Source organism: Caloenas nicobarica, chromosome 12 (genome assembly GCF_036013445.1).
Source record: "Caloenas nicobarica isolate bCalNic1 chromosome 12, bCalNic1.hap1, whole genome shotgun sequence".
Lineage (NCBI taxonomy): Eukaryota > Metazoa > Chordata > Aves > Columbiformes > Columbidae > Caloenas > Caloenas nicobarica.
This window is the reverse complement of record NC_088256.1, coordinates 21,479,231-21,507,162: the sequence shown is the minus strand read 5'-3', so window position 1 is coordinate 21,507,162 and position 27,932 is coordinate 21,479,231. Positions and strand designations below refer to the sequence as shown.

Below are 27,932 nucleotides of genomic sequence, written 5' to 3'. Positions count from 1 at the left end.
ACAGCCGGGGCTCTGCTGCACACAGGGAGCAGCGTTTAACTCACCAACACAGCATTAAGCACTGGGAATTTCTTCTTAGATGGGTTTTGTAGAGGTGTTTAAGGTGCAGCAAACTAAAGCTTTGGCACACAGACCGCTTTTCTTTTTTTTGAGGTGTTTAGGTGCCTAAAGCTCTTGGAAAAAAATCCAACACTTCCACGTCTTGGAAAACGCAGAAGTCTCCCTGACGCTACAACCAGGGATCTGTCGGCACAATGTCGTGACTGTGTTCAGCGCTGACCTTTCCAGCCCAAATCCGCCACTGTTTGGCTCTACAAAATACTGGCTTTTGTCTAATCCTTCAGACAAGGAAAACTGCATTTTGAAGACTGATCCAACTAAAGGCTTTCCCATCCTATCTTACTAATGTCATTAAAGCTCTGCCAGGAGAAATTTCTCACTCGGTGGCATGTGCCAGGTGGGAGCTCAAGTGGGAGCTCCAGTGGGAAATGCCCTAAGTAAACAGGGAATGATGGAAAATTAGATAACTGGCCCAAATGGGCTAATTACATCTCCAGCATCAAAAGGATACTGGAGATGCTCCCTACCTGGGAACCACAGGTGCTTTTTGTGGGGTAAGGAGGAAAGCAGAGTAGGGGTACATAAATTAAATTAAATTTAGTGCAGCGTGTAGGTGGAAGAAGATGGATGACGGCAGAATGGGCAGCACAAGAAACAGGCGCAAAAAGTCAAGCGTCTCCAGCCTACTTCCTCAGAAATTTTCCCTTGTGCCAGGGAACTCTGGCACCCAGTTATGAAAATAATTTTAATTTTTTAGCTGATCATGTAGGAATTGTTGTGTAGATGCTTGGTGCTTGGACACTCACCTCGGAACGCCTTTCTCTTCCTGCCAGCCAGGTTTCTGTCGAAGGGGACATAGCCGGCCCTGCCCTCCTGCAGCACTTCAGACTCATCCCGTGCTCCTCTTCTACCCTGGGGTTCCATAAATGCATCTTTTACAACCGCATTTCGCACAGATACGGGAAAGTCACGAGCAAAATCCTGGACCACACTGGCAACCTGAACTGTCCACAAAGCTTCTGTGCAGGGATTTGTCTCAGTTCTTCAGGACCAGATGTTTTAATCACAGACCTGTAAAACATAATTCAAGTTACTTTCTTGCCACAGAAGCCAAGAGCAATCGAGTGGAGGTTAACGCCAGGCCAGCTGGTTATGATCTGTGAGGTTCTTGAAAGGAAAGCGGTAAGAAATACTCATTTTGTGGGGCTACAAAAGCATTGCCTTCTTCCTAAAGAAAAGAAAGAGGACAGTGATGCACAAGGGTTCTCACGAATAACTCTTCTTCCAGAAAGATTTAAGACAGCTCTTAATGACACTTACTAACTATGCTAAACATGTTTCTTCACGTTAAATTACACACCACTCAACCCACTGCTCTTAAACGAGATTAAAATCCACAAAAAGACACCACCACCTGGTAGTCAAATTTGAATACATTTGTATTATTTATTGGCTGTATTAAATATATTATCTATTTGATAGTTACAATTTAGTAATATAATGCATGGCAGCTTTAACATAAGTTTGAGATACCTCAACATTACGATACAAGAAAACTGAAGATACCTAATACATTAATGCCACTCGGGTACATCGTTCTGGAATGGACAACAGCTGATGTAACATCGGTATTGCGGTTGGCTTTTGCGGATATTTTCTGGAAACGTGAGTCTTTTGTGGCAATTCCAAAAGAACTTTCACGTTTTAGGAGTCAGGACTTGTTAGTATTTACTCTGCAATCCTAATTTAACTTTTAAAATGATCAGAAGTATCATTGCCAAATAAACCTCTACCAACGTTGTTCTAAGAGTTAAAGAAATAACCCTTTGGCAACAGAGATTTGCTGAAGGATCTTATTTGCTAAAAGTCGACTATGAAGAGAAATAAAGACAGATTGTAAACTCTTCTGCAAACTAAAGACTAATATCTGTATAAAACTCTTTCCAACACTGAAGGGAGAGATTTCTATGATATAATAAATGATTAACTTAAAGTTCTGCTACAAGTAGAACAATACATTCAAACATACATTTTTCCAGGACTTTTAATCAAAATAAATAGAATACAAAATGAAGATTACATTTTGAAAAGATTAATTTCAGATTGCACCATAAATCTACTTTTAAGAGTATTAAGCGATACTATGTCATAATTTAGGGTTTCCACATCTGAAATACAACACAATGCCTCGAACTCTAACACAATATTATTCATCAACTGCCATAGGAGAAAGACCCTTAAAGTGATTAATTACTGGAAATACACAGCCTGTAGCACTATCATATCCGACATTCCACGTACAAGTGCATTGCTCTCGTGTATAGAAAGTGTAGCCATAGTCTTGGCAAAAATAAACTAAACCTACTTTTCTCTGGCATGTTCCAAATGCTGTTAGGAAGACCCACGGTCAAAATTGGCGAGTTCCAGCTTTCCCAAATATTGGACATAAAGACGACAGACTCGTCTGTAGGTGTTCACCAGCAGATTTAACAAGAACAGTCATACGTAGTGCACAGTGTCCACAAAAAAATCCCCTCCAGACAACAAACAGGACAAGTTTCAGAAAAAGTTCATAGCGGGCTGAACATTCCTGGCTAGAAAACAATGGAATGTGAAGCTGCTACCGCTGAGATAGCAAGTCGTTTAAAACATTGTATCAATGTTCTCTAAGAAGAGTTCTTTCATGTACAATTTGATCATTCAGGTTCAGTTAGAAGGGCATCCAAAAGCAGTTTGAACTTTTTTTTATTTTTAGGTTAATAATAGTACAAAAAACATTTGCTCAGTTTGAGCCAAATAGTGTCACATTTATCATAAATGCACTCTTTCTCCTTAAAGACAATACCTGTGCTTTTCTGAGAAGGCTGCAAAGATTTCATCAGAAGCACAGGAAATTACTTTTCTCTCAGGCACTGAGAGTGAAATGTGGATTGGGCCAACAGCTGCTCCCCACCAGCGGAAGCATTTCGGTCAGAAATGCGCGATACAAAAGGGGCCTTTTCTGCAGCAGCGCGTACGGACGCCTGGGCTGGACACACGTCACGTCCTGCTCACGGTTTTGTCCAGCATTTTGATTAAAACTCTACAAATGCCGGCACTCTCTACTTGAAATGATTATTACTGATTCCAAAAAGACTAAAATAACTGTAAAGTAGTAATATCGCTAAAGTCAAAGTCAATATTCTGCTTTCCTTCTACAGCCTATTACATGTGGTATGCTCTAGTAACAGTTTGCAGTTCAGTACGGCTCTAAGCTGAAGCGTTTGTGCTGCTGTATTTCACGTATACCCAACTACAATGATACCTGATTAAACGCTGCGCTCAGCTACCACGGCTCTAGTTGGACTTGCGCTGTCAATGCCGCTCTCTCGAACCGGCCAGGGGCCCCGCTTGGAATTCGGAGAGAGGAGGATTGTGCACACATGCCGCTGTGCACGGTAAGGCAGTTTGTTTTCTGTTTTTGTTTTTTGCTGTTTTATTAACAGCTAACCCTGATTACTGAGGACCCAGGATTACCCTTTCTACAAGAAATCTGCGTTCAGTATTTGGAAATGATCTGCCAACCCAGCCTCACTGTCAGCCAGCAGCAAAAGGTGGAAATGCATGAAACTCTACATTTCCAGCGAGGATTTTAATTCGAACTAACCATAAATACCCGAAAGAGCTTCTGTACAAAAAGCTGAGTACTGAATAGGCTCTTGTCTACTTGATTACAAAGTACTGAATAACGACAGCAAATAAAATAGCAACCACAGCAAACCCGCAGAGAAGAACGATGGCGATGAAACGCTCTTCGCGCAATGTCTTCTTGGTCTCTGCCAACTCCGTTGTCGAATCGGTGCAGGGCGCAACCAGCTCTTGCTTCTGAGACGAGAACACGGTGCTGGGGCTGTAGGGACCGTACAGTTCTTGCGATCCGCTCGCATCCTGGGACTGCCGGCCAGCGCACACTCGGAGCCGATACTCACAGTTTGTCTGCAGGTTCGGGAGGCGGAACGAAGTCTCTGGTCCCTTGTACACCTGGCGAGGAGAAGAGAGAACCACCTGGCGCGGGATTCACCTCACAAGCAGGACACGATAATTTCCATTCTGCTTTACATGTGCAATAATTTTTCCAAGTAAAAAACCCTCAAGTTCACGATGTGAAAGAAAAGGTACCTGCTCAAACTCTCTCCCGGCAGCAAGCTGAAGGATGTAAACAATGGAATCTCCCTTCATCGGCTGTAAAGGTTCCCATGTGATTTCGTAAGTGTTTTCTTCCAGCTGATTCGCTTTGGGTGCTAGAATAAAAAAAGTGATTTGTTGGCATTTTAGAAAAAGAGAACAATGGTCTCTACAAATGTTCTTGTTTTTTTTTCAATCAGAAGAAAAGGGCCAAATCACCAGTTTCTACAGTGGCTCATTTTCACAGTTAACATAGCAAATGGACAGTGGTTTCAGTGACAAGAAGTTTTCTCACTCTGGCTTCAAATAAACTTTGCTTTTGTGCATTTTCCACCAAAACTGTTTCAGTTCTGACGCAAGTGACTGGGCAGTGTCAATCTAAAAGCTTAAGGGTTTTCCAATATCTTTGTCAGTAACGTAGAGGTAACTGGATTCGTAAGATGTTAACAGTCATTCAAATAATTTTAAGCAATTAAGATTTGTTTCATTCTCTGCTATATTTCATGACATAAGCTTAAAAAAATGATCATTGCAGTATTTGTAGGTTACACTTGTCTTTATTTTCAAGCTGACAAGATGAGCTTCTGATGTCTAATGCTTGTACAGATGAGCAAGCACTTCCAAATCACTAGAAAAAAACCAGTATTTATGGCCACATACTTCCAGAGCCAAAATTACATTATAAACATAGTTAAGTCAACTAATTTCCCTGCAGGTGATTATCATCCTGATCTTCAGAATGACTTTCTCTAATGGCAATCTTTAACATTTTTCTTAGAAAGTGAAGGTCGGAAGAATTACTTTTGTTCTCCTTTGCCTACATGCTGTTGTAACTTCTATCAACTGACAGATAACCCTGAAAAATGACTTTCTAGTTGAAAAAGGGTGGAAGAAATCCTGCCTGTGAGGGGTGGCAGAGCCACAGGCTGGTCCTGCACCAGCAGAGCCCTTCTTGGACCCAGGCGAAGCCCAGCGCAGCCAGGCTCTGTTCTCTGCCCCACAAAAGCCCTGGAAAGATGCGGGGCTGGGAAGAGAGTGAGGTTGTGGAGTTCGATCTCATAAGTAAAGGCTTGCAGAAGTTCCAGGGCGGTGTAATCTCACCTTTGAGAGATGCAGGTGGAGACTTGGTTGTAGTGAAAGCGTAAACTTCAGAAAACTCTCCCTCTCCAGCATCGTTATATGCCTGGATTTTAAAATAGTATGTAGTGGATTCACTGAGCCGCTGTACCTTGTAAGTGTGACAAGGACCATTATAAACGGTAACAAACCTGCGAGAAAAAACACAACACATACAATTTAGAATTATTCAGTAATCACAAATTTGAACGTGAATATTCTAAGTGGAACATTTTCATACCCAACTTAAGTACAAAAAAGTGACATTCTGGGTGCCTCAGATTCCTATATACAGGCATGATGAACATGAGGCAGCTCGAGCTCTGCTGTTGTCATCAGCAATTCACAATGTGCATTAAACCAGTTCAAACTGGTGCAAGTCCCAGTTTACATTCCCAAAGCATTTATTCAACCTGTCTCGGCACTGAGCTGCAGCTGTACATGGGCTACCGCTGAAACGACACGACCAAACTCTGGATTTGAATCAAGAGAATAACCCTTGTATGTACCAGGTACGTTGCGATTTCACATTAAAGAAGAGCTGTCAACCCCAGGTCTCTTACAGGCAAACTGGACGTCATTTTACAATTTCCAAAAAATAGAAAAACTGGCTACAGAGGAAGATGGGAAGATCTTACTATTTAAATAGTAATTAGTATTTACTGTTTACAAGTAAATATGAATGCAACAGCTACTAACAGCATTTGTGGTGGAAAGATGGGATGCAAAAATGCAAACTAAGGGGCAAACTTTGGGCTGCCCAAGTGCCTTACTAGTGCAATGACAAGTGAGAATACTGAAAATGTCTTCAAAACTCGATATGAAGCTGTAAAGCAACAACAACCTTAATGTTCCCATTATCCTACCTGCCAAACCTGTCCTCCATCTGCAAGTTGAATTGTGTGGGGTTGGTGATTAAAGCTCTGCTGGGACCTTCACCCCATTTCAGTTTAAGGCTCTGGTAGCTGAAGACGACACATTCCAGGGGAGGAGGGTCCGGAGGTAATGGTTTGGTTTTGGCTTTCATGGAATGACTGAATGGACCAACTCCAAAGCTATTGATGGCCTGTACTCTAATTCTAGAAATGCGAGAAGAGCAGCTATATGGTTAATTTACTGAAAAATGCTAGGTAATACAGCAAGAGTTAAAATTTGTAAAGAATATAACTCCAATCAATAAAGCAATTCAAATGCAGTTAGAAATTAACTATAAAAAATAACCTGCTTCAAAACAAGTCAACATAATTACACTGCTTTCAACATAATGAAGCTTCAGTGTTTCTTAGTATTGTTCAGGTTTATTCTCCACCTCAACCTGAACCGTTTGCCTCCCACTGATGCTGAAGATCCATAATCTGAACTCAGCTTTAACCAAGCGACACAGGCACAGCCACTCTGCTCTTACCTGCACATTCATCCTCGTTTGGCGAGATACTGATTATCCCATTCCATGCACTGCTTCTGAATAAAACAATTCTAAACCCAGAAAACTTAGGATGAAGCCTTGGCTGTGAGACAGAATGTTAATCTTAACACAGCAATCTTAAACTCTTGCCACTAAAACATCATGGTTTCAGGATATTACAACTTTTTAATTTTTTTGTCCCCTCAGAGTTGCAGAGTGAATTAGGCAAATAGTCTGTAAGTGAATAAAAACGTACTCTAAAATTTTAAAACTCTACCCTCAAAGCTATTGCTTGAAAATCCTACAAATGTGGTATCAGAACAAAACAATTGATTATTACCTGTACAGAGTGTCAGGCAGCAGATTCTCAAGAACATGGCTTGTATTTCTTCCAACAGTCACCAGCTGCTTTTCCCCATATTCTATATTATATCCAGTGATCTCTGACCCATGACAACACGGTTCTTCCCATTGAATTGCAAGGCACGTTGATAAAGGAAGAGAGATCTCCATTTGATCTTCTTCAAGTAAATGCAGCACTGACACAGCCGCGGGCACCGACGCGGGGGTTGTCACCACACCAGCCTCGCCAAACAACCCAACTCCAGCCACGTTCACAGCCTGAGAGAGACATCGCGATTATTTACTGAATCTACATGTTTCTAACTGGTCAGATAGATACCACACTTCCTTCTGCATGACGCTAAAAGCCATTTAGGGGAGAATGCAAAATCTGCCACATAAAGTGTGAATACAGCAAAATGCCTGGTAGATAATGCAATGCTAAATCTCGATTTAATTTCTAAAAACACAGAGTTAGGAGGGACTGGGCGGGGGAAGGAAAAGTTTTTTACCAATTACCTACTACATGGCAGTAGGTGACATTTTCATTCTCCAGCTGAACTTTTTCTTCAACCTCTAAGTACTTGTTCATTTGCTTAGTAACAGGTTAACAAAAGGCTTTTAATACCTGGACTCTGCAATAATACGTGGTTGCGGGTGTGAGACCTTTGACTTCGTAGCTCTGGCAGGGGCCGGCGTAAGCGATGTGCATGGATCCTTCCACCTGCCCCCACTCCAGCCTGTACTCCCCGATTTCTGCGCCGTTGCATGCAGGGCTCTGCAGGTTTAAGCGAGAAATTTACTTTCAGCTGTTGCACAAGCCCGATCTCTCGTTCCGCTGAACAGCCACTGGAAGAGAAGCGCTGGGGCTGAAACCTGAGGTCTTGTCCACCAGAGCCAAGGGCACGATTTTAATTTTGGCTTGTTGAAAGGTTGCCATCTAGACACATGGCTATAGTAACAACTGGGATGAATTAGTTATATTATCTACTAGGTACCACGAGGAGGATTGAATGTCACCCAATTTATGCAGTTAAGAGGGAAATTCACAGCTGGCAAAATCTACAAAATCGATGTATAACTCTATAAAGAATGTGCTTAAAATATTCCACCCCTACATTTGTTATTTCTTCTATTTCTGTGTATCCTACATGTGCCACTACAATTCCAAAAGCCAAATATTAATTTGTGCATTAAATTTGTGCATTACTGAAAATCATTAAAACCTACCTCCCATGAAACTACAATGCAAGTCGCACTTTTACAAGTGATCAGGGGTTTGTGACATTGATCGGGGGGTCCTGGGGCGGTGCAGATCTCTGCTTTGTCAGAGTGGGGGCCAAACTGCAAGAAAATAAAGCCGCATGAATATAGCAACAGCAGTAGAGCAAAACCTGATATGCAAGGAAGAAAACAAATTATTTTTAACTTAACAGAGAAATAAATAGTTCAGTGCTTAGTTTCACCGTTTAAAATTCCTTTCAGGTAGTTTACTCTCTAACCTGGCCCCGTGCCTCCAGGATATCTGTCATCCTCCCAAGAACTCCTCCTGCTACGGTTTTGTAACTCCCTCCACTATGATTTTGTAACTCCTCCTTCCCCCACCGTCAGATCTGGCTTCCAGAAGCAGCCAGGTGCTGTTTCAATCAGACTTTTACGCAACCAACATTTATTTCAACATTTTTCAAAGCCGGCATTACTTGAACACACCCCTCTCTACACAATACTATTCCCAAGCCACCGATTTGCAGAGTCGAGGCCAATCGTCAAATGTAGCATTTGTGCCTTAAGAAATGGCTTTCAGTGGTTATTCACAGCCAGAAGTGTAGGGCTGACATTGCAAATGACTAAAAGTAGTAAAAGAACGTCTAGCACTAATGTGGACAAGTTACCTTGGGTACTGACAGTAACCCAGTAAAAACGACAGAAACACAACACACGGGGAACATCCCCTGAATTGGGGATGTTCCGTCCTTCCTTCAGTCCTAATTTAGTGAATCTTCTTTAAATCAGTTTGTTTTATGCTGTAAGAAATTTTGCTCCTTCAACAGAAATAGAACACAGAAGCTACAAAATACTGCTGGTCTTGCAAGACAATAGTGTATGAGTAAGAAAACTATATTACTCTTGTGTCAAAAAGCAACATTTGATGTCGTTAGTGCGGTGGTTACCCCAACTTTATTTGCTGCTCGTATCCAGAAGCAGTATGTTCTCCCTGGGAGCAGACTGGTTACTACATATTCAGAGGCAGGACCCTGATACACTTGTCTGCGTTCATCTTCTTCAGCGTTTGCCATCTCCAGGATATATTCTGTAACCTCAGAACCTCCATCCACGGACGGTGGGCCTAGGAAATTAAAAGAGAATTTTTTCCCCCCCCCTATTAATTTCACAAAACACTTTTGCTTTTGAGTAAGTTTCTAACGAGCCTTCTCAAGCGAAAAGTTGACTCAGGTGCATTCTAAGTTAGAGCGCAGGCTTTAATCGTACACCTGAGCAGAAACACTTAATGAAGCTTGTTTTTTCCCTCCAGAGAGCAATGAGTTTAACATGGCCTTTACTAGGATTTTCCAAATATTTTCCCTATATTTCCTTCAAAAACAAGTGCATCTTCACTACTCTTTGATTATCTCCTTTACTGAGATTAAAATGAGAGGAGGAGGGCTGATTTTTAAATTGCCAGACACGTGTCAGTAACTGGAAGGCATTTCTGGCTGCTCAAGTCTCACCACATCGCTGCATCACCAAATCAGAGGTGGTCAGCAAGCTTTGGCCGCCTTCAAAAAATCAAAACTGAGGGCACGGACTACATCTATATGTTTTAATTTTCTTTTCCCTCTGAAGTGTTGTACAGATTTTTCAGTTTTGCTCAGAATCACGGCAGCTTACCCCACTGTAAAGTGATTTCCTTGGGCTTCGCTTTGCCCGCCAGGCACGGAGCGGGACACGGCCCAGGAGGAACCGCTGATGTTGTGATGGTCAGAACATCAGAAGCCTGGCAGGAATACACGTTATTTTAGAGTGGAAACAAAACAATACGTCACTAAACCAGAAATAGAAGTGGTTTTCATTTTTCTCACCTGGCTTTCACCACCTTTACTGGCACAATGGACTCTCAGCCTGTACGAGGTGCCGGGCCGGAGGTGATCGCACACGTGCTCGCGCTGGGCACCGCTGTAGATGGTGTCCCATTTGCTTCCTGAGCAAAGAAAGAAAACACTTCACGCTATGGAACTTCTGCAAAAATCAACCTTGGAAATTCTCTCACATAATTATTAGTTAAGAGCTAATCCAGCCACAGAATTCAATTTGAATGATCAATTATGCAAAGAACATGTACAGCACAACAGTGATCCGTATGCTGAATTAGCACACAACTCAATTAGTACTTAAAGGCGATTGCTCACCAGCTGATGCTTCTGAGATTTCCAAAAAGTATTTAGTAATGTCTGATCCTCCATTATCTTTGGGTGGTTCTGAAAGAAATCAACATCTCAAAATCAGTTACAGAAGATTTTAAAACAGTACATCATTCTATCAGCTTTTTCAGAGAACATATTCATTGTAGAATACATTCAAGCAGCAAACTCAATTCAAACAAAATTGTGCGCTTATATGTTCACAATACATTTTCCAGAACATTTTTTTTCCCTGTTATTAAATTACACCAGGAAGAGGAGTAACTAGGAAAATATTGCCAATTTCAGGTATCATCTCTCAAAATGAAGAGCACGTGCCTATTATCTAAGCATCATGGTAAATCAAGAGGTTGTTACACCAGCCAACAGTATTGACTGCTGCTCTAAAAATCAATCAAGAAAAACACTACGTTTGGCCTGCAGCCCCAAAACAAACCAAGTTGCAATTTTTTGGGAATGTTAAATATTTGTCCCGCAATAACGATATCTGCGGAGACAAATAACTAGCCTGAGCTCACCTCTGGTTTTTAATCTGCATTACTAAGCGCCCGTAGATACATAAGCAGCACTGAAACATGGTGTCACCCAAGATGACCTACCCCAGGTGACTTTGACGCTGTGCGAATGGATCTTGCCCTTGACGCTGGGTTTACTGGGCGGCCCCGGTTTCTCGGGGTTGGTGCTGAGTTCCACCACCTCGCTGGGGCTGCTCCTTCCTTCGCTGTTGTAGGCAAAGAGCTGGTTCAAGAATGAACAGAATATGGAATAAACGCTTGGTTTAATGACAAGTAATGTGCTGCTGGTTTATAAAGTTCTTCCGTAAAAAAAGAAAACAAACAAACTTCCAATTTAAAAGAAAACGAAATTAGATAATGCAAAAAAAAAAAAATCCAATTTGTATTACGATTCCACCAAAAACTATAACAACAACAGAAATGCTGCAGGTAATTTTCTGCTGTCTCCATAGAAAGTGTCTCAGCTGTACAAAAATGCTAAGACTCCAGAAAGGCATACAGTCGTGATTAAATTAGAAACAAAATATAGTACGAACCCTAAACTTATAGGATGTGCTCCTCCTAAGATTTCTTAAAGTGCATGAGAGTTCATCTCCATTGTACTGTGGCTGGAAACCATAACCCTGTAAAGGAGGGAAAATGAGAACAAACGCAGTCACTAATTTTCCACAATCAAACAAAAAACAGATGAGATTGATCATTTCTTTTTTAGCTTGAAATTCATCTCTTTTGCGAATACACGCAATACTTGCCAACTGTTGCAGTGTTTTATTTGAAAGTAAAATACAGAGTTGATTTTTTTATTTGAGCACTGCTGCCTATCAGGCTTTTGCACATATATAGGAATAAAAATCAGCACTTACAGAACCTTCTTCTTCCACGTCCAGGCTGTAGGTGAGCGCGTCGTCGCAGGACACGCCGTGCGGGGGGCTCCACTTCAGCGCCAGCCAGGTCACCCCCGCTTCCACGAGCACAGGGGGACATGGCGCCGGGGGGACGATTCCTGCTGTGTAATAGGTCACAGTCTCACTGAACCCGCTGCAAAAGGATTAAAAAAAAAAAAAAAAAAATTTAACAACAGTAGTTGACGAGAAAATAGGTGATATGATACATTGGTTTCATTACCTCATTCCAATATCATTTTTAGCAGCTAATCTGAGCGAATATTTTGTCGAAGGAGAGAGTTTGGTAAGTTTGTACTGCTTCAGGTGCCCATAGTAGCATTCTTTGAAGGCTCCATTCTTGCCCTTTAAAATAAGAACAACCCGAGTCATATTTTGCACGGGGATCATATCCTCCCTGCTAAGGTCACCTACTTCACGTTTTCCTAAATTTCAGTTCATTAATTAAAAAACAATGAACCAGTAAGCCTAAAGAATGTAAAAATCTAATGTCATCATGGCCACACCGATTGTGCCTGACTGCAATCCTGAGCATTCTGGATAATAAAACCACATTTTGATTGAAACATCTGTTGAGTTTTTGGCACTGTCAACTTGACAAAATGGTAATAAATAACTGCAATTGAAAACAAAATGCATTTTTTAAGTTTCATATCACTTTGGAATACATTTCAGTTAAGAAGTTCAAGAGCAGAGTGACATTTGTGACAGCTACTGAAGACAGAAGCCAAATGTTCACCCATTTAAACGCAGGCTGGGGATTCATGATGCTCTAAGCGACAAGAACCAACCGAGGGAGTTTTACATTGTCTGAAAGGATCATTGACTTGAATTGCTGCAATACCAGTCATTCGATTCATGCTTTTTAATTGCTTTGTCCCTTTAAACTGTCTGGACAGTCACACTGAAAATAGTTAATGTACCTAAGCAAAAAGTATTTTTAAGTATAACTGGTCTACACATGTCATTATGATTTTTTTTTGCACTAGAAAAGGTCTTACCTCATCCCATTCTAAAAGAAAATTAGTTATTTTGGAACCATTGTCATTTGAGGACTGAAAATAAAGAAACAATGAAACAAGTTAAAATCAAGTGATTGTATTTGAGAAACATTTTTGCACATTAAAAAACCATGTTAACAATTGGATATATTTCAACTTCCTTTTAAAAGGAATTCTGTTAATTCTGATAGCGTAGAATATGAACTAATGAAGAGTTTTATTTTATGAATAATGTAAATTATGTTCTTACAGCTTTTTTTCTTGTGTCCTTGCACTGTGCGTTCACCAACTGAACAACGTAAGCGTTCGGACATGCAACATTTGTGCTTGATATAAGAATTGGGAACTTGCTTCACAGATTGTACAAATAATGTAACTAATTTAAGACATTTAGCTATAAACTGTTTTCCAGGTTGAAGTGCAGTCATAAGGAAAACATGAAAAGAAAACGTGGTTACCAACAAGTCTTCACAGATCCTGTATAGATTCAAAAAGTTAAATCTACAAACTAGCCAAAGAAACTCACTATGAGTTGGTTAGAGTAACTATAGGAATTGTAAACGTAAATCTATTCATGATCCGGGAACCCCAAGCAAAAATATAAATGCTGTTCTTTCCCAAGCTGCCAGTTCAGAAGAACTTTCCTGTCGGATAGCTCACACTGAGGGAGACCGACCTGCTGCCAACTCCATCACGCTCAAAGCACATGCAAGAAACTATGTGAGCACCAGAAGAAACAAACACATAAAGCACACACGACACGACTGACAAAGGTAATTGAGGCAAATCCACGGGACCGCTCACCTTCCACTGCAAACTCAGGCTGTTCTTGGTCCTGTTAATCAGCTTTGGTGCAGCCGGACAGTCTGGCTCACAACTTTCGGTAGTAAAGCTCACTAATTCCGAAATGGATTCTTTTATGGAGCTGCTGGTTGCTGAAACTCTGGAAAAAAAGAAAAAAAAAAAAAGGACAATTGATTATGTTGTTATTGCATCAGCATCTGGCAATTTAAGGACAGAGCTGTTGGCTTTAGAAATGAATTAAATCACGAGCAGCAGTTACAGCGACAAGACCAGGAACCAAGCGACCAATCGCTCTTCTTTCAGATCATTGAACCTGACGCTAAATTAACCTTTTGCTAAAAAGACCTTGAGATTCGAATACAGACAACACTTACTTGTGCAAGAGTATGGACACCAAAACAGGCTAAATCAGCTGTCGAGGCAAAAAAGCCATGTTTATCAGTGTCATTGTTTAAATGGGCCAATCTCTAGAACAGTCACGCTCATTTATATTTGGGTTTGACTAATTTTTCAGAAATACTGTCCATCTTAGCAAACAAACTGTAGGTAAAAGAAAGCTGGCTGGTATGGAAAGAACAGCACGAACCAATCTTGTTCTAAAAAATACCAGAGGATAACTTAAAGTTTGTATTTCAGAGAAACAAGACAAGACAGAGAAGACAGTAGGGAAGACAATGAGGTGATATTTGCATGAAATTAGAAGATAAGTGGGAATTTAGATGGCAACAGCAGTGTCCACAGCTATGATATTTTATGCAGAATATTCCTCAAGATGTTTGGGATCACACCTTTTTCACGTAGCCACAATAATTTTGTAATTAACATCTCACCAAAAGCACTAAGGATTTCATTCCCAGAAATATACCTGGCATGATAATCAGTTGCTGGTCTGAGATCAGGAAGTGTAATTGTTAATTCTTCCCCACTGTGAAAAAGAGGAAAAAAACACCCAGAGTTACAGCTCTTCCTTATACTTTGAAGGATAAAAGCTCATTGAAAAGCAAAACCATGTAGCGCACATTTAATTTTCAAGTTTTCCATTGGCCACGTAACTCTTTAGTGATATTACTTAAAATTTATTTCCCGTGAAGTAGGTAGGTCTGCAAGTCAACAAACAGCTCCTGATAGAGAGATTGCTGATCGGTTAATGGTTTTAAACATCGGTATTGTGCTTAAATGAAGAAACTAAACTTACACATAGACAGATTTAAATTTTCCATTTTTACCACTGTTGGATATTGCTACTTCAAATGTAAATGCTGCTGGACTATGACTATGGCTCTCTCCATTCTGTGAACTAACTGGGAGATTCCAGGACAGAACGGCTGATCTTGCTTGTATATCAGAAACCTATTAAAAGCATAAATAATGCAAGTAAGTTTGCTTTCTGTAATAAACGGTTTATTAGTCAATAACATGGTGTCGCTAGTTTGCCCATGAAGTTCCTCACTGGAGGAATTCTTTACCTTTGTAGTGGGAACACTGAGTCAATATTTGAATTTAAATTATTTCCTCTTTTCATTTCTAAAATAACATTTAAAAGATTTCCCTCTGAACACTAAACGAACTTACAGACACACTACATTGTCTCAGTGTATGAAGAGAAAATGTCTATTTCACCTGCACGCTTCACATCACTCATCTGGAGCAAATTTGCAGATTTGGAGTCTTGAACACTGACACCACATCTTACTCAGGCACAGTCAGACGGCCTCACTTTCTAATCCTGTTTCAATTCCCTCACATAGTTTTAATATTAAACCACTAAGCTATATGGTAGCAAGAGGCTCTGATTTTAAGTGCTGATGACTAAAAGTTTTGGTCTAAGCTTTTTGCTGCTTAATTCCCACACTCCCAATTTTCTCTGACAGAGGCGACACATCCTTCTGCCAGCACAAAGTGCGATGAGTGGAAAAAATACTCCCCTAAACCTGGAGCAAAAGAACACAACCCATGCTGACTGTCTAGATAATGCAAAGAGTTTCATTAAGCACGCTCAAGATCAAAAAATATCAGCACAGTTTTAGCCTTCAGATATTTCAATTAACGTCACCAGACTCCAACTTCCTAAACAAGTGTGCAAGTACTCAAATATTTGCTCCAATTTCTAAACGTAAAATAAAGAGATTATCTATTCTTCTAAATTCTATTCCCAATATTCTTAAATCCTCTATGCGGAACAAAGGATGGTTCCAAGACTGGAAAGATTCCCATCAGTTTAGCAGGTGCTAAAGCCCTCGTGTATCCCAGACAACTTCAACAGCGGGTACGTGCTCTGCTCACAGACTGGGAAACTGAGTCACAAAGTTCAGAAAGTGGGTTTCTACAGCACGGTTGCCCTTTCCCAGCTAGAAATTAAAATACATTGTCTCCATTGGAAAACAAAACCGTTAAGAAAAAAGAAAGAGAGATTGATAAGACACGTGTTATTTTATAGAAAGTGTATGCCCAGAAAATAATGGTATTTTAAGGATAATACTTACGACTGGCTTGCCAATGGTCAAGTGAATATCACATTTCTTGGGTTCTGTGTCAGATTCTGAAATTTCAAATACAAAACAGATTACTGAAAACCCCAAGAGCAAACGAGTCTGTTCCCAAAAGGCCACCACAAGATGGAGTTCTCCTCATTAAGGGTTTAACAATAGGACTTATTGTGCAAAGTTCATTTCCCCTGTTTGTTTTGGCTGTGTGACGGGGAGAAACATGAACTATCCAAAACTAACAGTGTTACAAAAACCCTTTTAGCACATCCTGCACAAAGGGGATATTTTCCTAATCTGAGCATAAATGGGTTTTCTTTGACAACACAAAAACAATCCTCCCAAAATGAAAGGTGTTAAAAAAATGACAATAAGATCTTATCTCTCCATTGTATGTGCTCTCTTTGAATTTCTATTGCAGAACACTTGGTTGGGGCACAGTTTGGAAGCAGTCTGATCAAAACCGCACGCTAAAAATACCTACAGGTACCAAAAGGTTGACGTCTGGAAACTGAACCCTATCTCTCAATTGTCCACGTCAAACAATTCAGGATATTATTCTGCCATCAAATAAAACCCTTTTTTTTTCCCCCTGTGACACTAATGAGGACCAGCCCTTGCAGCCTAACGAGGTCACTTAATTTAAGACACACACGAAACACTAAAAGGTGCACAAATCATTGAAGGAAACATGACAAGAAACTGTCTGTGTTTCAGTGATGCTGCTTCAAACCAACAGGAAAGACAACGATATTGTACACAAGGCATTTTAGAGTATGCAAGTAAATAGCCATAAACTATTAAAAAGCTCAAACATTAATTTGAGCAAAATAATGCACTGAACTGAAATTACAATCAGTAACCTGTACAGAGCACTGCTCAAACCTTCCTATTTCTTGACATTTTCAATAACTCCCAGTTATCTGAAAAGTATCCCTGAGAATGACACCAGCAGGTCATCCCCATCAGTTCTGGGTCAGAAATGGCACCAAGCGAACAAAAGGTCTAAAATTTAATCTAATAAATCTCAAATGAACAAACTTGACATTACTGTTATTTCTAGAGGAAAAATACCCAAACATAATGAAAACTATTTCAGGCTCTCTCGAACCCTGAGTAGCCCAAGACATTTACAAATCCAGGTTTTTTTGAGAAATTGCTCTGCAATGAACTTACAGCACCTTCTGTTACCAAAAAAATAATTGTGGTGGTTTTTCTGTTTTGTTTTTGTTTTATTGTTTTGTTGTTGTTGTGGGGTTTTTTGTTGTTATTGTTGGTTTTGGTTTTTTTTGTGGTTTTTTTGTTTGGTTTTTTTTGTGGGGTTTTTTACCCTTTTTTACCCTTTCCCAACCTACCTCCCACCTCTGCCTCTGCAGCGCCCTTTGTTTTCCCGATCTGCTTCTGCTTTAGAGCTCCTGCCCCTTGCTGGCCCTTGCCATTCCCATTCTGAATTGTTGCGTTGCAAGAATTAACAACTTTGTGTGGTGAAGCCGGAGGACTGTTCAGTTTATTGTTAGTGTGACCACCAGCTTGTCTGTCTTTTAGCCTTTTCTTCAGGTGTTCCTGCATTTTGAGACTCCTTTCATCCCGCTGAATGAAGTTTGTCCTTCCATGAGAACGAGGTTCTACAAAGAAAGGAGAACTTATGCCATTATTCAGTATAATTTATTAGACATTTGAGAAACGCTGTGTAAGTTAGAAGAATAACTGCAGTAAACGCAGAACTTGAAAACCCACGGAACGTCACTGGGATTGCTTTGTCAGGCTGTAGATGCGTTTTGAAACGTTCAGTTAAATGCTACAGGAAGACACACAAAATATCTGCAAGCAAATTTCCATTTTTCCTATTTAACTCATACCCAAATGGTTCACTTTTTTTTCCTTAAACATTATTTTTGATCACTTGCTGAGTTTAGGGTTTGGTGGTTTTTTAAAATTTAATTCTTCAGGCCTTTCTCTTTTGTTAACTGCTCAAGATCAGCTTTACTATTGTCTTTCTTCCCCAATACAGCCACTGAGTCACATTTCAAATAAGTGTAAGCAAATTTAAGACCCAAACTAACTTTTTTAAACATAGCTTGGGTGCCTCTGAATATTTCACCCTGGACATGATCTGAAATAACTTAATTACCAATTTCAGCTTGAGAGATGGTGAACGGTCTTACACCGTCTAATCCCTTTCTGCGCTAAATGCTTGTTTATACAATAATGCATTTAAAAAAAAAAATTCATGCCAAGGCTGTGACAAAACACAGCACTTTTGGAGAGTATGATTTTTAGGGAAAGGTAGAAGCATTTATAGCAACAAAATTAAGGCTGCGCGGAGTGAAAGGCTTTCTCGTGTCTTTAAAAAAAACCAACCTCACCTTGTTCCTGGAAAACGTGGGGCGGCGGGTGCTGGTGCAGGAACTGGGGGGGCAGCTCCCCCGTCCCCGGCACCGGGGGGTACACGGGGTGCGGCGGCGGCAGCAGCGCGTGGGGATGGGGCATGTAATGGGGCGGCACATGGGGGGGAGGAGGAGGGTGCATGGAGGGGTGGAATTCAGCCGAGTGGGGCAACACCACCACCTTCCGAACCCCGTTCTCTTCCACCACCTGTCGGGGGAGAGAAGGAATTAGAAGTCGGTACAAGGAACCTGTCTGTGCACCCAAACTCAGGAGATGCTAAAAAGGCACATCCATATGTATGCATAGCAATATATACGCCCCTTCTGCAGTCGAATTTTGCAAGCGTGAAATACATTAATATCTCAATGTATTGCTTTTCCCACAGTAAATTTAAAGTACGGTAAGGTTTTATACAACGCTTCTCTAAATCTTAAAACTGAGAAGAGGCTTTGGACAGAACACAGGTTTCAGAACACAAGGTCAGGAGATCATACAAGAGTGGGATTTGCAAAAAGGCACATTAAACAACGATGCCGCCGAGTAAAACAAAGCCCAGTTTAGTCTCAGCTTTTAGACCCCCGGGACAGACAGCCCAGCCCAGTTTAGTCTCAGCTTTTAGACCCCCGGGACAGACAGCCCAGCCCAGTTTAGTCTCAGCTTTTAGACCCCCGGGACAGACAGCCCAGCCCAGTTTAGTCTCAGCTTTTAGACCCCCGGGACAGACAGCCCAGCCCAGTTTAGTCTCAGCTTTTAGACCCCCGGGACAGACAGCCCAGCCCAGTTTAGTCTCAGCTTTTAGACCCCCGGGACAGACAGCCCAGCCCAGTTTAGTCTCAGCTTTTAGACCCCTGGGACAGACAGCCCAGCCCAGTTTAGTCTCAGCTTTTAGACCCCTGGGACAGACAACCAGAAGCTGAGGATTCCAGAGCCCTTTCTCCAGGTGGGTTCATGGTACAGACAGACTCAGAAGCAAACTAGATTGTATTAAATCCTATTTAAAGGCAGACAACAAATCCATTGTTTCCTCTTCTCCTCCATGCAAAAAAATTAAACAGGTATGAGCAATCCATAAAGTAAATAACACAAAATAAAACAGGCTCTTAGAAGATTTCAACTTATTTATGTAGCCCTCTTACTAAAAATATACACAATCTATATTTTCAGGCATTTAAAGACAGCGCTTACACAAAAGCAGGCCATATGTTTTATGCTGTTAGTTCCTTCAAGATCCTCTCTTAAAGCATATTTAGTTTGGCTATAAGGAATCATTGTAGCGTTTCCTAGTTGGCTAAGGTGGCATTGTGGATGTTGAAAGATTGTTTGCGCCAAAAGTACATTTGGAAAAGCTCCTCAGCAAAAGAAAAAGCAAACTAACGAGAAATGATTCTTGTGAAGGGAACTAGAACGTGGCCACTCACAAACAGCAAGGACCACGTCCAGCTGTGAGACAGCTGCACTATTAGAAATTCTTAACAGAGTTTAAATAGAAGGAAAAAAAAATAGAATAAGCCACTTAAGACTAAGCTTATACTGAATACACTTTATTTTAGAAAAAACGTGGGGGGCTTTTTGGTTCATCAACAGAACTAAATACACCACTTGGACTACATTACAGTGCAAAATATCATAACACACACTAGAACATACATGTCACAACTCAAGGCAGATTTTGATGGCTAGGTTAACTCTATTTTATGTGTATATTAAGCAAGAACACGCAGCACAGTTTCAGGTAGAAAGGCTACTTTAATATAATAAGGCTTTCACATGGTTTTACAGCCTGAAGCTGCTGTGTCCCCATTATCCACAATGGAATCACTTCATTCCACTGAGGCAGAAACCAACAGAACTTATCTCTGGGCTCTGCCAAACACTTTGGGGAACAGAAAGTTAAAGTTTCATCTGCTGACAAGATCTGGATAAATAACTCAAGCTCCGATTTAAAGTTGGTTACGAGCTTGTGTGTCCCTGTCATAATGGCCAAGGGAAACCAAACCCCCAAACCTCCTGGTTTCATGCGACAGCAAACACAGAACAAATATAATTTTCAGTCTGCACACCGCAGCGTTTGCCAGCCTTTTGCACAGTGTTTGCACCAAAGATTTAATTGCATACTGATGCACAAATTAGCTGGGGAATCTTTCTTCAGGGTCTGTATGAAAGTACCTACTCGTAATAGCAGAAGTACAAACTGCAGAGGCAGCTGTATGCAAAAAAACAACTGTCTGGGCAACTCAAGAACATACAGGCACAAGGTTCTCAAGCCTGCTTAGAAAACTCCTAAATATGAACATCACTAGAAAATTAAAAACCAAGCCTGTCCCATTTAAACATTTGGTTTTAACTTAAGTGAACAGAAGGTGACAGACCCTACAATAAAGTGAGTTGTTAAGTTCAATGGGGAAATAAGAGAGAAATGCTTCAACAGCTGTTCCAGACAAAATACTCAATAGTTTCATACCCACAAACACACTGAAATATAAGAATAAAGTTTACCTGAGATACATAACCAGGAGGCACAAATATAGGCGGCATAGAACCGTTTGGTGACATCATAGGAACATGTGCTGGACCTGGGAAGTAACAAGGTGCCACTTTTTAACACATGAGGCTTTTACAAACTCAAGACACCTTTTTTTTTTTATTTTCCAAAGGTGGTGGCTCACTTCGGTGCCTGAAAAATCAGGAACTGCATCCACCTCCGTATTTGTGGAATTACTTTTAGACAAGTAGATTTAGAAGCAAGGCTTAAACTATCCAATTAAAAAGTCAGTTAGGAGAGAAACTTAAATAATCAGGACTGTCAGGTTAAAAAATAAGAAAGTGACTGTACCAGGTTTCCATCAAGAAAAAGAACACAATTCATGTCACCGATGGATAACTCATTTTCACATTCAAAACACAAATTAAGTATAATCTAATAACTTTCAGAAGGATCCAGAATGTTGCTGAATGCAAGTATAGCTGTACATTCATTCTACAAAAAGCACAGATTAGGTTTATCCCAACCACTGTGCTCATACAGCCAATAGCATTTCTTTAATTGTACAAATCAGCACAGATAAATGTTAGTTCTTATTTTGTGACGGTGTCTGTCCCAGTGCTGCCTCATTTGTACTTGAAGCACAAACTGAAAAATCTGGTTTATTACACTGCAGAACATATAAAACCACATTTGACACTTCACAAACAAATACTAGTAATAATATTTCCAGCATCAAAATATCTGGATTCGGTACTTCAGTTTTTCCTTTACCTTGAATACACTGAATGTGTCCATCTTCAGTTGTAATTGTAAATGTTTCACCTGGGTTTACCTGTACAAGAATAACCTGTAGAAAACAAAAGAGGTGGTTTTATTTTCAATTTTAGAAATTACTTGGGAAAGAAAACCCATCTCTTCCCTATACCCACATGCTAGATTAAAACAATACAGCTTTTGGCAACCTTCGAGAGCAAAAAAGCAAGACGAGAAACACTGATGGGTAGAATGAAATGTCTTCGTACTTTCACAGAAAATCACTAGTTTTGCATAATCAGTATTTTTCTTCAATTACTACCAGAAGTGCTTCCCTTGATACACTCAAAATAATTAACTAAGCTTTTATTGTCAATATTTTCACACTGCTTTTTTTCTTCTACTGAAGCAATAAATTGCCTATTAATAAAATTCACCTTCTTGCTTTCCTAACTTTGCCTGACAATTTTACCTGAGGTAGACGAGTCGCTTCTGGACACAAGTAAAACAATAAAACCCCTTGGAAAGGCCATTTAGTCAGTAATGTTTATTACGGTTCCATGAGAAGGACAGATGACTGACAAGACTTTTTCAAATGGCATAATTAAAAACACTGAAGCTGAAGCAGATCTGTCATTTCAGTGTACAAGTAAATTTCTGACTTCAAGAGTAAAGGGAGAGAAGTGATGTTACTTGTTTAAAGAAAACAGATGATAATGGGCCGGGGATTTTCTTGGACAGATGGTTTGTGCCGGGCAAGGAAATTCAGAGGCAGGAAAGAGAGTCTTTTAGAAATCCAGGGAACGTGTCGGATCTTGGGAACAGGTTTCAATTAACTGAACTTACCAATAGTTCAGGAAACTATTAACTCGTACGCGAGCGGTGTAATCATAAGGCTGCAGAGCGGTTGGGAGGCTGGAATGTTAGGAATGCACGGGGCAACGTCTTAAGAGGAATAACTCTCAATAATTAACGAAAAAATGCAGTTCCATCTCCCTTCCACCAAGGGAAACCTCCAGGAAGCCGGAGTGTTTCTGAGGAGTCAATCTAAGCCAAGTTAGAGGCACAGATGTCAACACCTCGACGTGTCCCACAAAACCACTTCTGAAAACAAACCCACTGTCCGATACTCTATAATAGCCCATCCTGCACGGCATGGGCAGCAAAAGAATTAAAAGTCATCTGTGTTAATAAAGCTACCAAGTTACTCTATTTAAAAGCAAACTTGCAAATGTGATGGCAACATGATGTGGTTGTTTATACACACACGTTAGAGGGAAAAATGTTGGCACTTCAACTTGAAATCGTGTTCCTGGTCCCATGAAGATTTTTCACTAGACAAACAGTCATTATTTCCAACATGATTCAATTTTAAGTCTTGAAGACTATCAGTCTTCAATGTACTCTTCAAATGCCATTTTCCCCACGCATCTCCAAGATACAACGGTTTGTACTTTTTTCTACTTTTTTATTTTTAAACCTCACCTGCCTGCAAACAGCCTCTACTGGGTTCCCAAAATTCCAATGACCGTCATGTTCATTTGGGTGATTCAATCCGCAGCAGTATTGCACACACTGGTCTATACCACCCACGCTGTACACACAGCTACGGAGATGGTGTCCAGCTAGATCTACTTGATCCCTTCTCCTCATGTAACACGAAATGGCACCTACTGAATAACCTCACAGCTGGGCAGGGTCTAAAATTTCACGGTGCTAGTGCTAGAACTTCAGAATTAGCTCAGAGACCTTATAGCTCTACTTATTTCAGACACAGTTACTGCACTTTTATCTCCAGAGTCTGAGGAAAAAAAGCAGAGTAGACTTTTTTCTTTTAAATCAAACCTATTTTTCCAAGTATACTACAATTGAAGCAAAGCAGAGCTCTCCTCCTTCCCCAGCTGGTATCTCATTTAAAACTTTCCAGCTTTTATGGTCTATCAGACCCTCAACAATTCACGATTGTTTTGCTGTACCCTGTTTATCCACTGCACATTCAAACAAGTCAAGGTCTTCACTGTTACCCTTCATAATCATTTCACATGCCAGTTATCCTCTGGAAAATTTTATGCAACTTTTCCTTCTGGATTAATCCCTTAATTCCTATTTCAATCAGTGTCAGGCACTTGAAGTTATATATTGATCAGATTAAAGCAATGGGCAGTTTTGTCCCTTGCTTCAACAAAATCATTATTTAACTCCAGGTACAGAAAGCCTTCAAAATTATGTTTTGTTTTTATAGAATCAAAACAGTAAATTCACTTCAAGTTTACTGATAACTTACACAAACTTGTGCCTCAAGTTGCTTTGCTTTCGCTTTTGCCTGTATTTCTAATCATACCAGGTACTTTTGAAGGGTTGTGTCCAAGAAAATTCTGAAGTTTCAACTAAATATACTCAGGTTTCAGCACTGCACTGTAATTACTAATGAAGATACTTAATATCAGGAAGCCAAGGTCTTTCCTCTCATTTTCCTGCAATAGACTTCTTGGTTTAGGGCACTGCAACCACTTACTTATCTTTATTGATTATTTTACATGAGCTTTAAGACAAGCTCTCAAAACCTTAGTGCTTTATTAAATCCATATTTTAAACTAAAAAAAAAAAAAATCAAAGAGTGAAAGGAAAAAGTATAATTTTAAAGCACTTCAATGCAAATAACAAAATTTCCTTTTCATTTGCATTCCTTTCACGTTTCCACCATATGAATGTTGAACGATTTTCTTCCTCTCTCTGTTTGTACTTCTATTTTACTGGTATCGGCGCTGAGAACCACGTGCTTTTCTAATGTTGCAAGTCGGTATCATAGCTGCTTTATTTCAAGCCTCATCCTCTTTCAGCCATCACACAAGTTGTACAATAACCAGTTTTTTTGTCTGTTGTGTTTTCTACACTAGGCTTGAATGCTGAAATCCCTGCTCCCACGGCTGGCGCAGCGATTTGTCCAAATCGGAGGGATCTACTCGCCTGTTGGATGCTGTCCCCATTCACCATGTGAGGTAGAAGTGGCACTTCGTTCAAGAGCGGCGTCGCTTCCAGTGGAGGCGGCTGGTCGGCCATCATGTCTGGAAACTATTCATGGGCAGCTGCTCACGTCCACCGCTGCTAAAACACAAAGAGAGCGGCAACGTTACATACATCTCTCCCCCAAATAATCATCTCCTTCGTTTGCCAAATTTGGTACCAGCGGTTCAGAAGAAAAACACAGCAGTGCCTTCAGGACCTTTTATTTTTGCCCACAAAACAAACACTTGCACTATGATATTGGCTCCTTTAATGACAGCAATTCAAAAACGTTCGAAAACTCAGTAGGAAACTCTCAGACTTCAACACTCCTCAGCTCTCCCCCAAAGATTTTCAAATAAACTGACTTTAAATAAAACATCCACTTCTAGTTTCATTGCACATTTAAACACTCGTGCAAACTGACAGTCTTAAAAGCGTGGAGGGGATCAACCGCCATATGTCCGAGCTCCTCGTTATGAAGTACGCCCAATTATTCTAATACGTTATCCTACTTTTCCTTTTTGTGTACTGCATTTAAGCAATAAATATCCTTCTTCCAAAAACATGCTCTTCGAATACGTATCACGCATATTCAACTTGACATGCCATGAGCCATGAAAATTGGTAAGTGAAGCAATTACACAGTAGCATAATTTCCATTTATACAACGCACCATTCCTAAACGTGTAGTTACAATTTCGAAATTGCCTGTACTCCAGAACACAAGTTTTAAGGCAAATAATTCACATCCTACATGTACACGTCAGTCACCACAAGAGAGTAGAGCACTTTGGACAAATGTCTTTAACTGGCACTGTGGAGAATTGCAGATGGAAAGGTGCTGCATAGTTCTGGGCTTCTACACAATCATCTGCAATTACAATAAGTCAAAATACAATCTAAACCTCAAAATGCAACCCAAATATCAGTGAATTTTCAGTGTGTAGTCAATTCAGCAGCCATAAAAAGCACGAAATAACAGGATACAGGAAATGCTGACATTTCCTTCTCCCTTCCCATCACCTCCTATAAACCCAGGCGGAAGACAACATGCGGTTAGGACAGTCCAATTCATTAAATTAAAAATAAAAAGCAATGTCAAAACAAAAACCATTCCCCCCACAAAATCTGTGCATGAACCAAGTCAGTCTAAACTGCCAAATCAGTTCTCTATGACCAGCATGGAAACACGTTTGGGGGAAAAAAAAAAAAAAAAAAAAGGGAAAACTCCTGATCAATTCCATAACTGTAGAGCTGAATCTTCAGCAAATCAGCAACAACAGGAGAAATACCACAGCCTGACTGTTATCATTTCTTCTGGCGTTAACTCATTTCATTCAGAAAGGGTCTGTAATAAAAGCTTCAGTTGGTATCAGGTTTGTCCTAAATATACTTAACTACCTTGGCATGTTATTTATTTCCTGAATAAAATAATCTTCCATCCTGTTTGTCAGATTTGGAATTACCCCTGCCAAGGAAACAAACCCATCTGAGTGTATATAACTATTCCACTGAAAACACCTCCGTGGTGATGCGTGTTAACGTGAAGGCAGAAGTTTCTTCCACTACATCTCTCCCATTTTTAGAGGTTTGGAGGTTAGATCTAAGGCTTACAAGCCACAACAGCAGTTCAGTTGACACAGGCAGATTGAAAATACTTTATATGTGTGTATTGTCTCAACTTCTTTCATCCACGAACCTCAAAGACGGCAGAAATTAACACTTAACACAAAGGGGAAAACCCTTCGCCAAAAAGCAACTACATCTGCATTCAAACATTCAACCAACCAAAATAACCAGCTGTAGAAAAAATTGTTCTGAACCAAGTCCCAATGGCACCTGCAGTTTTAAACACAGGTTCAAAGTTTCTACCCCAGTCTCTTCTATCTCAATTATCTTGGCTGCAGAGAATTGTCTGACGCTTAGTCTCCATCAGCAAGCAGCACGGGGGACTCGGGACTAATTGTGGGGTTTAAAATCATTAATTTACTGCCCAGTGACACAGGTAGGATTTACATTTACACCTACACACCCACCACATTCTACTCAGTGCTGTCACCTCCCATTTTTCAGAGGAAGAACTCAATGCTTGGAGTATTATGAAACAAATGTTTTTATACAGCTAACGACAACCTCCAAAAATAGCAAATACAATTTTGTGTCTTAGTAGGAACCTCCATATGGGCAGAGAAAATAGAAGTACTGGCATAAATGAAACCATTTAAATAACTCTTAGGTGGTTTCGACAGCCTCTGAACGCCAACATTTTGCTGCCCAGCTGGGCCCAAGTGCCTGCACGGGGCTGAACAGCCATTGTAAAGAAGAAAATCCCACCGAATACTGATGGACTTGGTAAAAAAAACAAGTTTTTTTGCTTTTAGAGCACTTGCAAACACCGCTAAGAGAGCAGCAAAAGACACTGATGCTCTGGAAGGCACCACCCATGCTGGGACATGGGACTCAAGCTCTCCCCAGGGTAATGGGTGAAACCTTTTAAGGAGAATAAAACATTCCCACCGAACGTCGTATCGACGACTTCACCTCCCAAAAGTCCCTGTTTCGTTCAAGGAATTAGGTGCTATTTGGGTAAGTAAGAAGAGAATTCCTGAAAAGTTATTACGTACTCAGCACAATTTCCTGAATAACAAAACAAAGAACTAGAGGTGGATCCTGAAAAGCCGTTACCAGCCCCTGCGGCTGCTCTGGGAGGAAGGAATCCAGCCCCACACCACTATTCACTATCCAAAGGGCCAAGGAAAGAAAAAAAAGAAGAAAAAAAGCATTTGCACTAAGAATCCACAGGCTGCATTGACATTCAAGATGAGCTAATACACAAAAATTTAAATTCCAGACTGAAAAGAAACAAAAGTCCCACCGGCAAGCATTAAAGACTAGGCAAATTTTGTCATTTTCAGAGTCGCAAAGGAAGATGCTGAGAATTAGTGAATGATTCTGCACACATCAGCCGCAGAATTTGTAGAGGTACCTTCCAGTGCTTTGTCACCAGGCACTGGAGATTTTTGAGTCGGTGTGGGATTAAATAGTTTAATTTTTATTGCAAGGGCACTTCTGGTCTGATTCATTTCTTT

The 27,932-nt window shown here is 40.4% G+C and overlaps 1 protein-coding gene across 5 annotated transcripts in view; it reads right to left on the bottom strand.

Moving 5' to 3' along the window:
* Positions 1–1,516: 1,516 nt before the first annotated feature.
* LOC135993383 (fibronectin type-III domain-containing protein 3a-like) overlaps positions 1,517–27,932 on the bottom strand; it is a 37,936-nt gene continuing 11,520 nt past the window's right edge. For 4 of the 5 annotated variants that reach the window (XM_065643207.1, XM_065643209.1, XM_065643210.1 and 1 more), the window contains 25 exons: positions 24,805–24,939; positions 21,856–21,931; positions 21,096–21,172; positions 18,578–18,806; positions 17,567–17,836; positions 16,212–16,267; positions 14,924–15,078; positions 14,594–14,653; positions 13,729–13,867; positions 12,925–12,978; positions 12,147–12,268; positions 11,885–12,059; positions 11,558–11,644; positions 11,106–11,244; positions 10,495–10,563; positions 10,168–10,286; positions 9,977–10,082; positions 9,259–9,434; positions 8,318–8,431; positions 7,716–7,865; positions 7,086–7,366; positions 6,207–6,419; positions 5,326–5,492; positions 4,219–4,340; positions 1,517–4,080 (listed from right to left, as the gene is read on the bottom strand). In XM_065643207.1, the coding sequence (XP_065499279.1) occupies positions 3,763–4,080; positions 4,219–4,340; positions 5,326–5,492; positions 6,207–6,419; positions 7,086–7,366; positions 7,716–7,865; positions 8,318–8,431; positions 9,259–9,434; positions 9,977–10,082; positions 10,168–10,286; positions 10,495–10,563; positions 11,106–11,244; positions 11,558–11,644; positions 11,885–12,059; positions 12,147–12,268; positions 12,925–12,978; positions 13,729–13,867; positions 14,594–14,653; positions 14,924–15,078; positions 16,212–16,267; positions 17,567–17,836; positions 18,578–18,806; positions 21,096–21,172; positions 21,856–21,931; positions 24,805–24,900 (3,570 nt within the window). In that variant the 5' untranslated portion in view covers positions 24,901–24,939 and the 3' untranslated portion in view covers positions 1,517–3,762. Of the gene's footprint in view, positions 4,081–4,218; positions 4,341–5,325; positions 5,493–6,206; positions 6,420–7,085; positions 7,367–7,715; positions 7,866–8,317; positions 8,432–9,258; positions 9,435–9,976; positions 10,083–10,167; positions 10,287–10,494; positions 10,564–11,105; positions 11,245–11,557; positions 11,645–11,884; positions 12,060–12,146; positions 12,269–12,924; positions 12,979–13,728; positions 13,868–14,593; positions 14,654–14,923; positions 15,079–16,211; positions 16,268–17,566; positions 17,837–18,577; positions 18,807–21,095; positions 21,173–21,855; positions 21,932–24,804; positions 24,943–27,932 lie in introns of all 5 variants that reach the window. The other variant, XM_065643208.1, reaches the window with a different exon arrangement.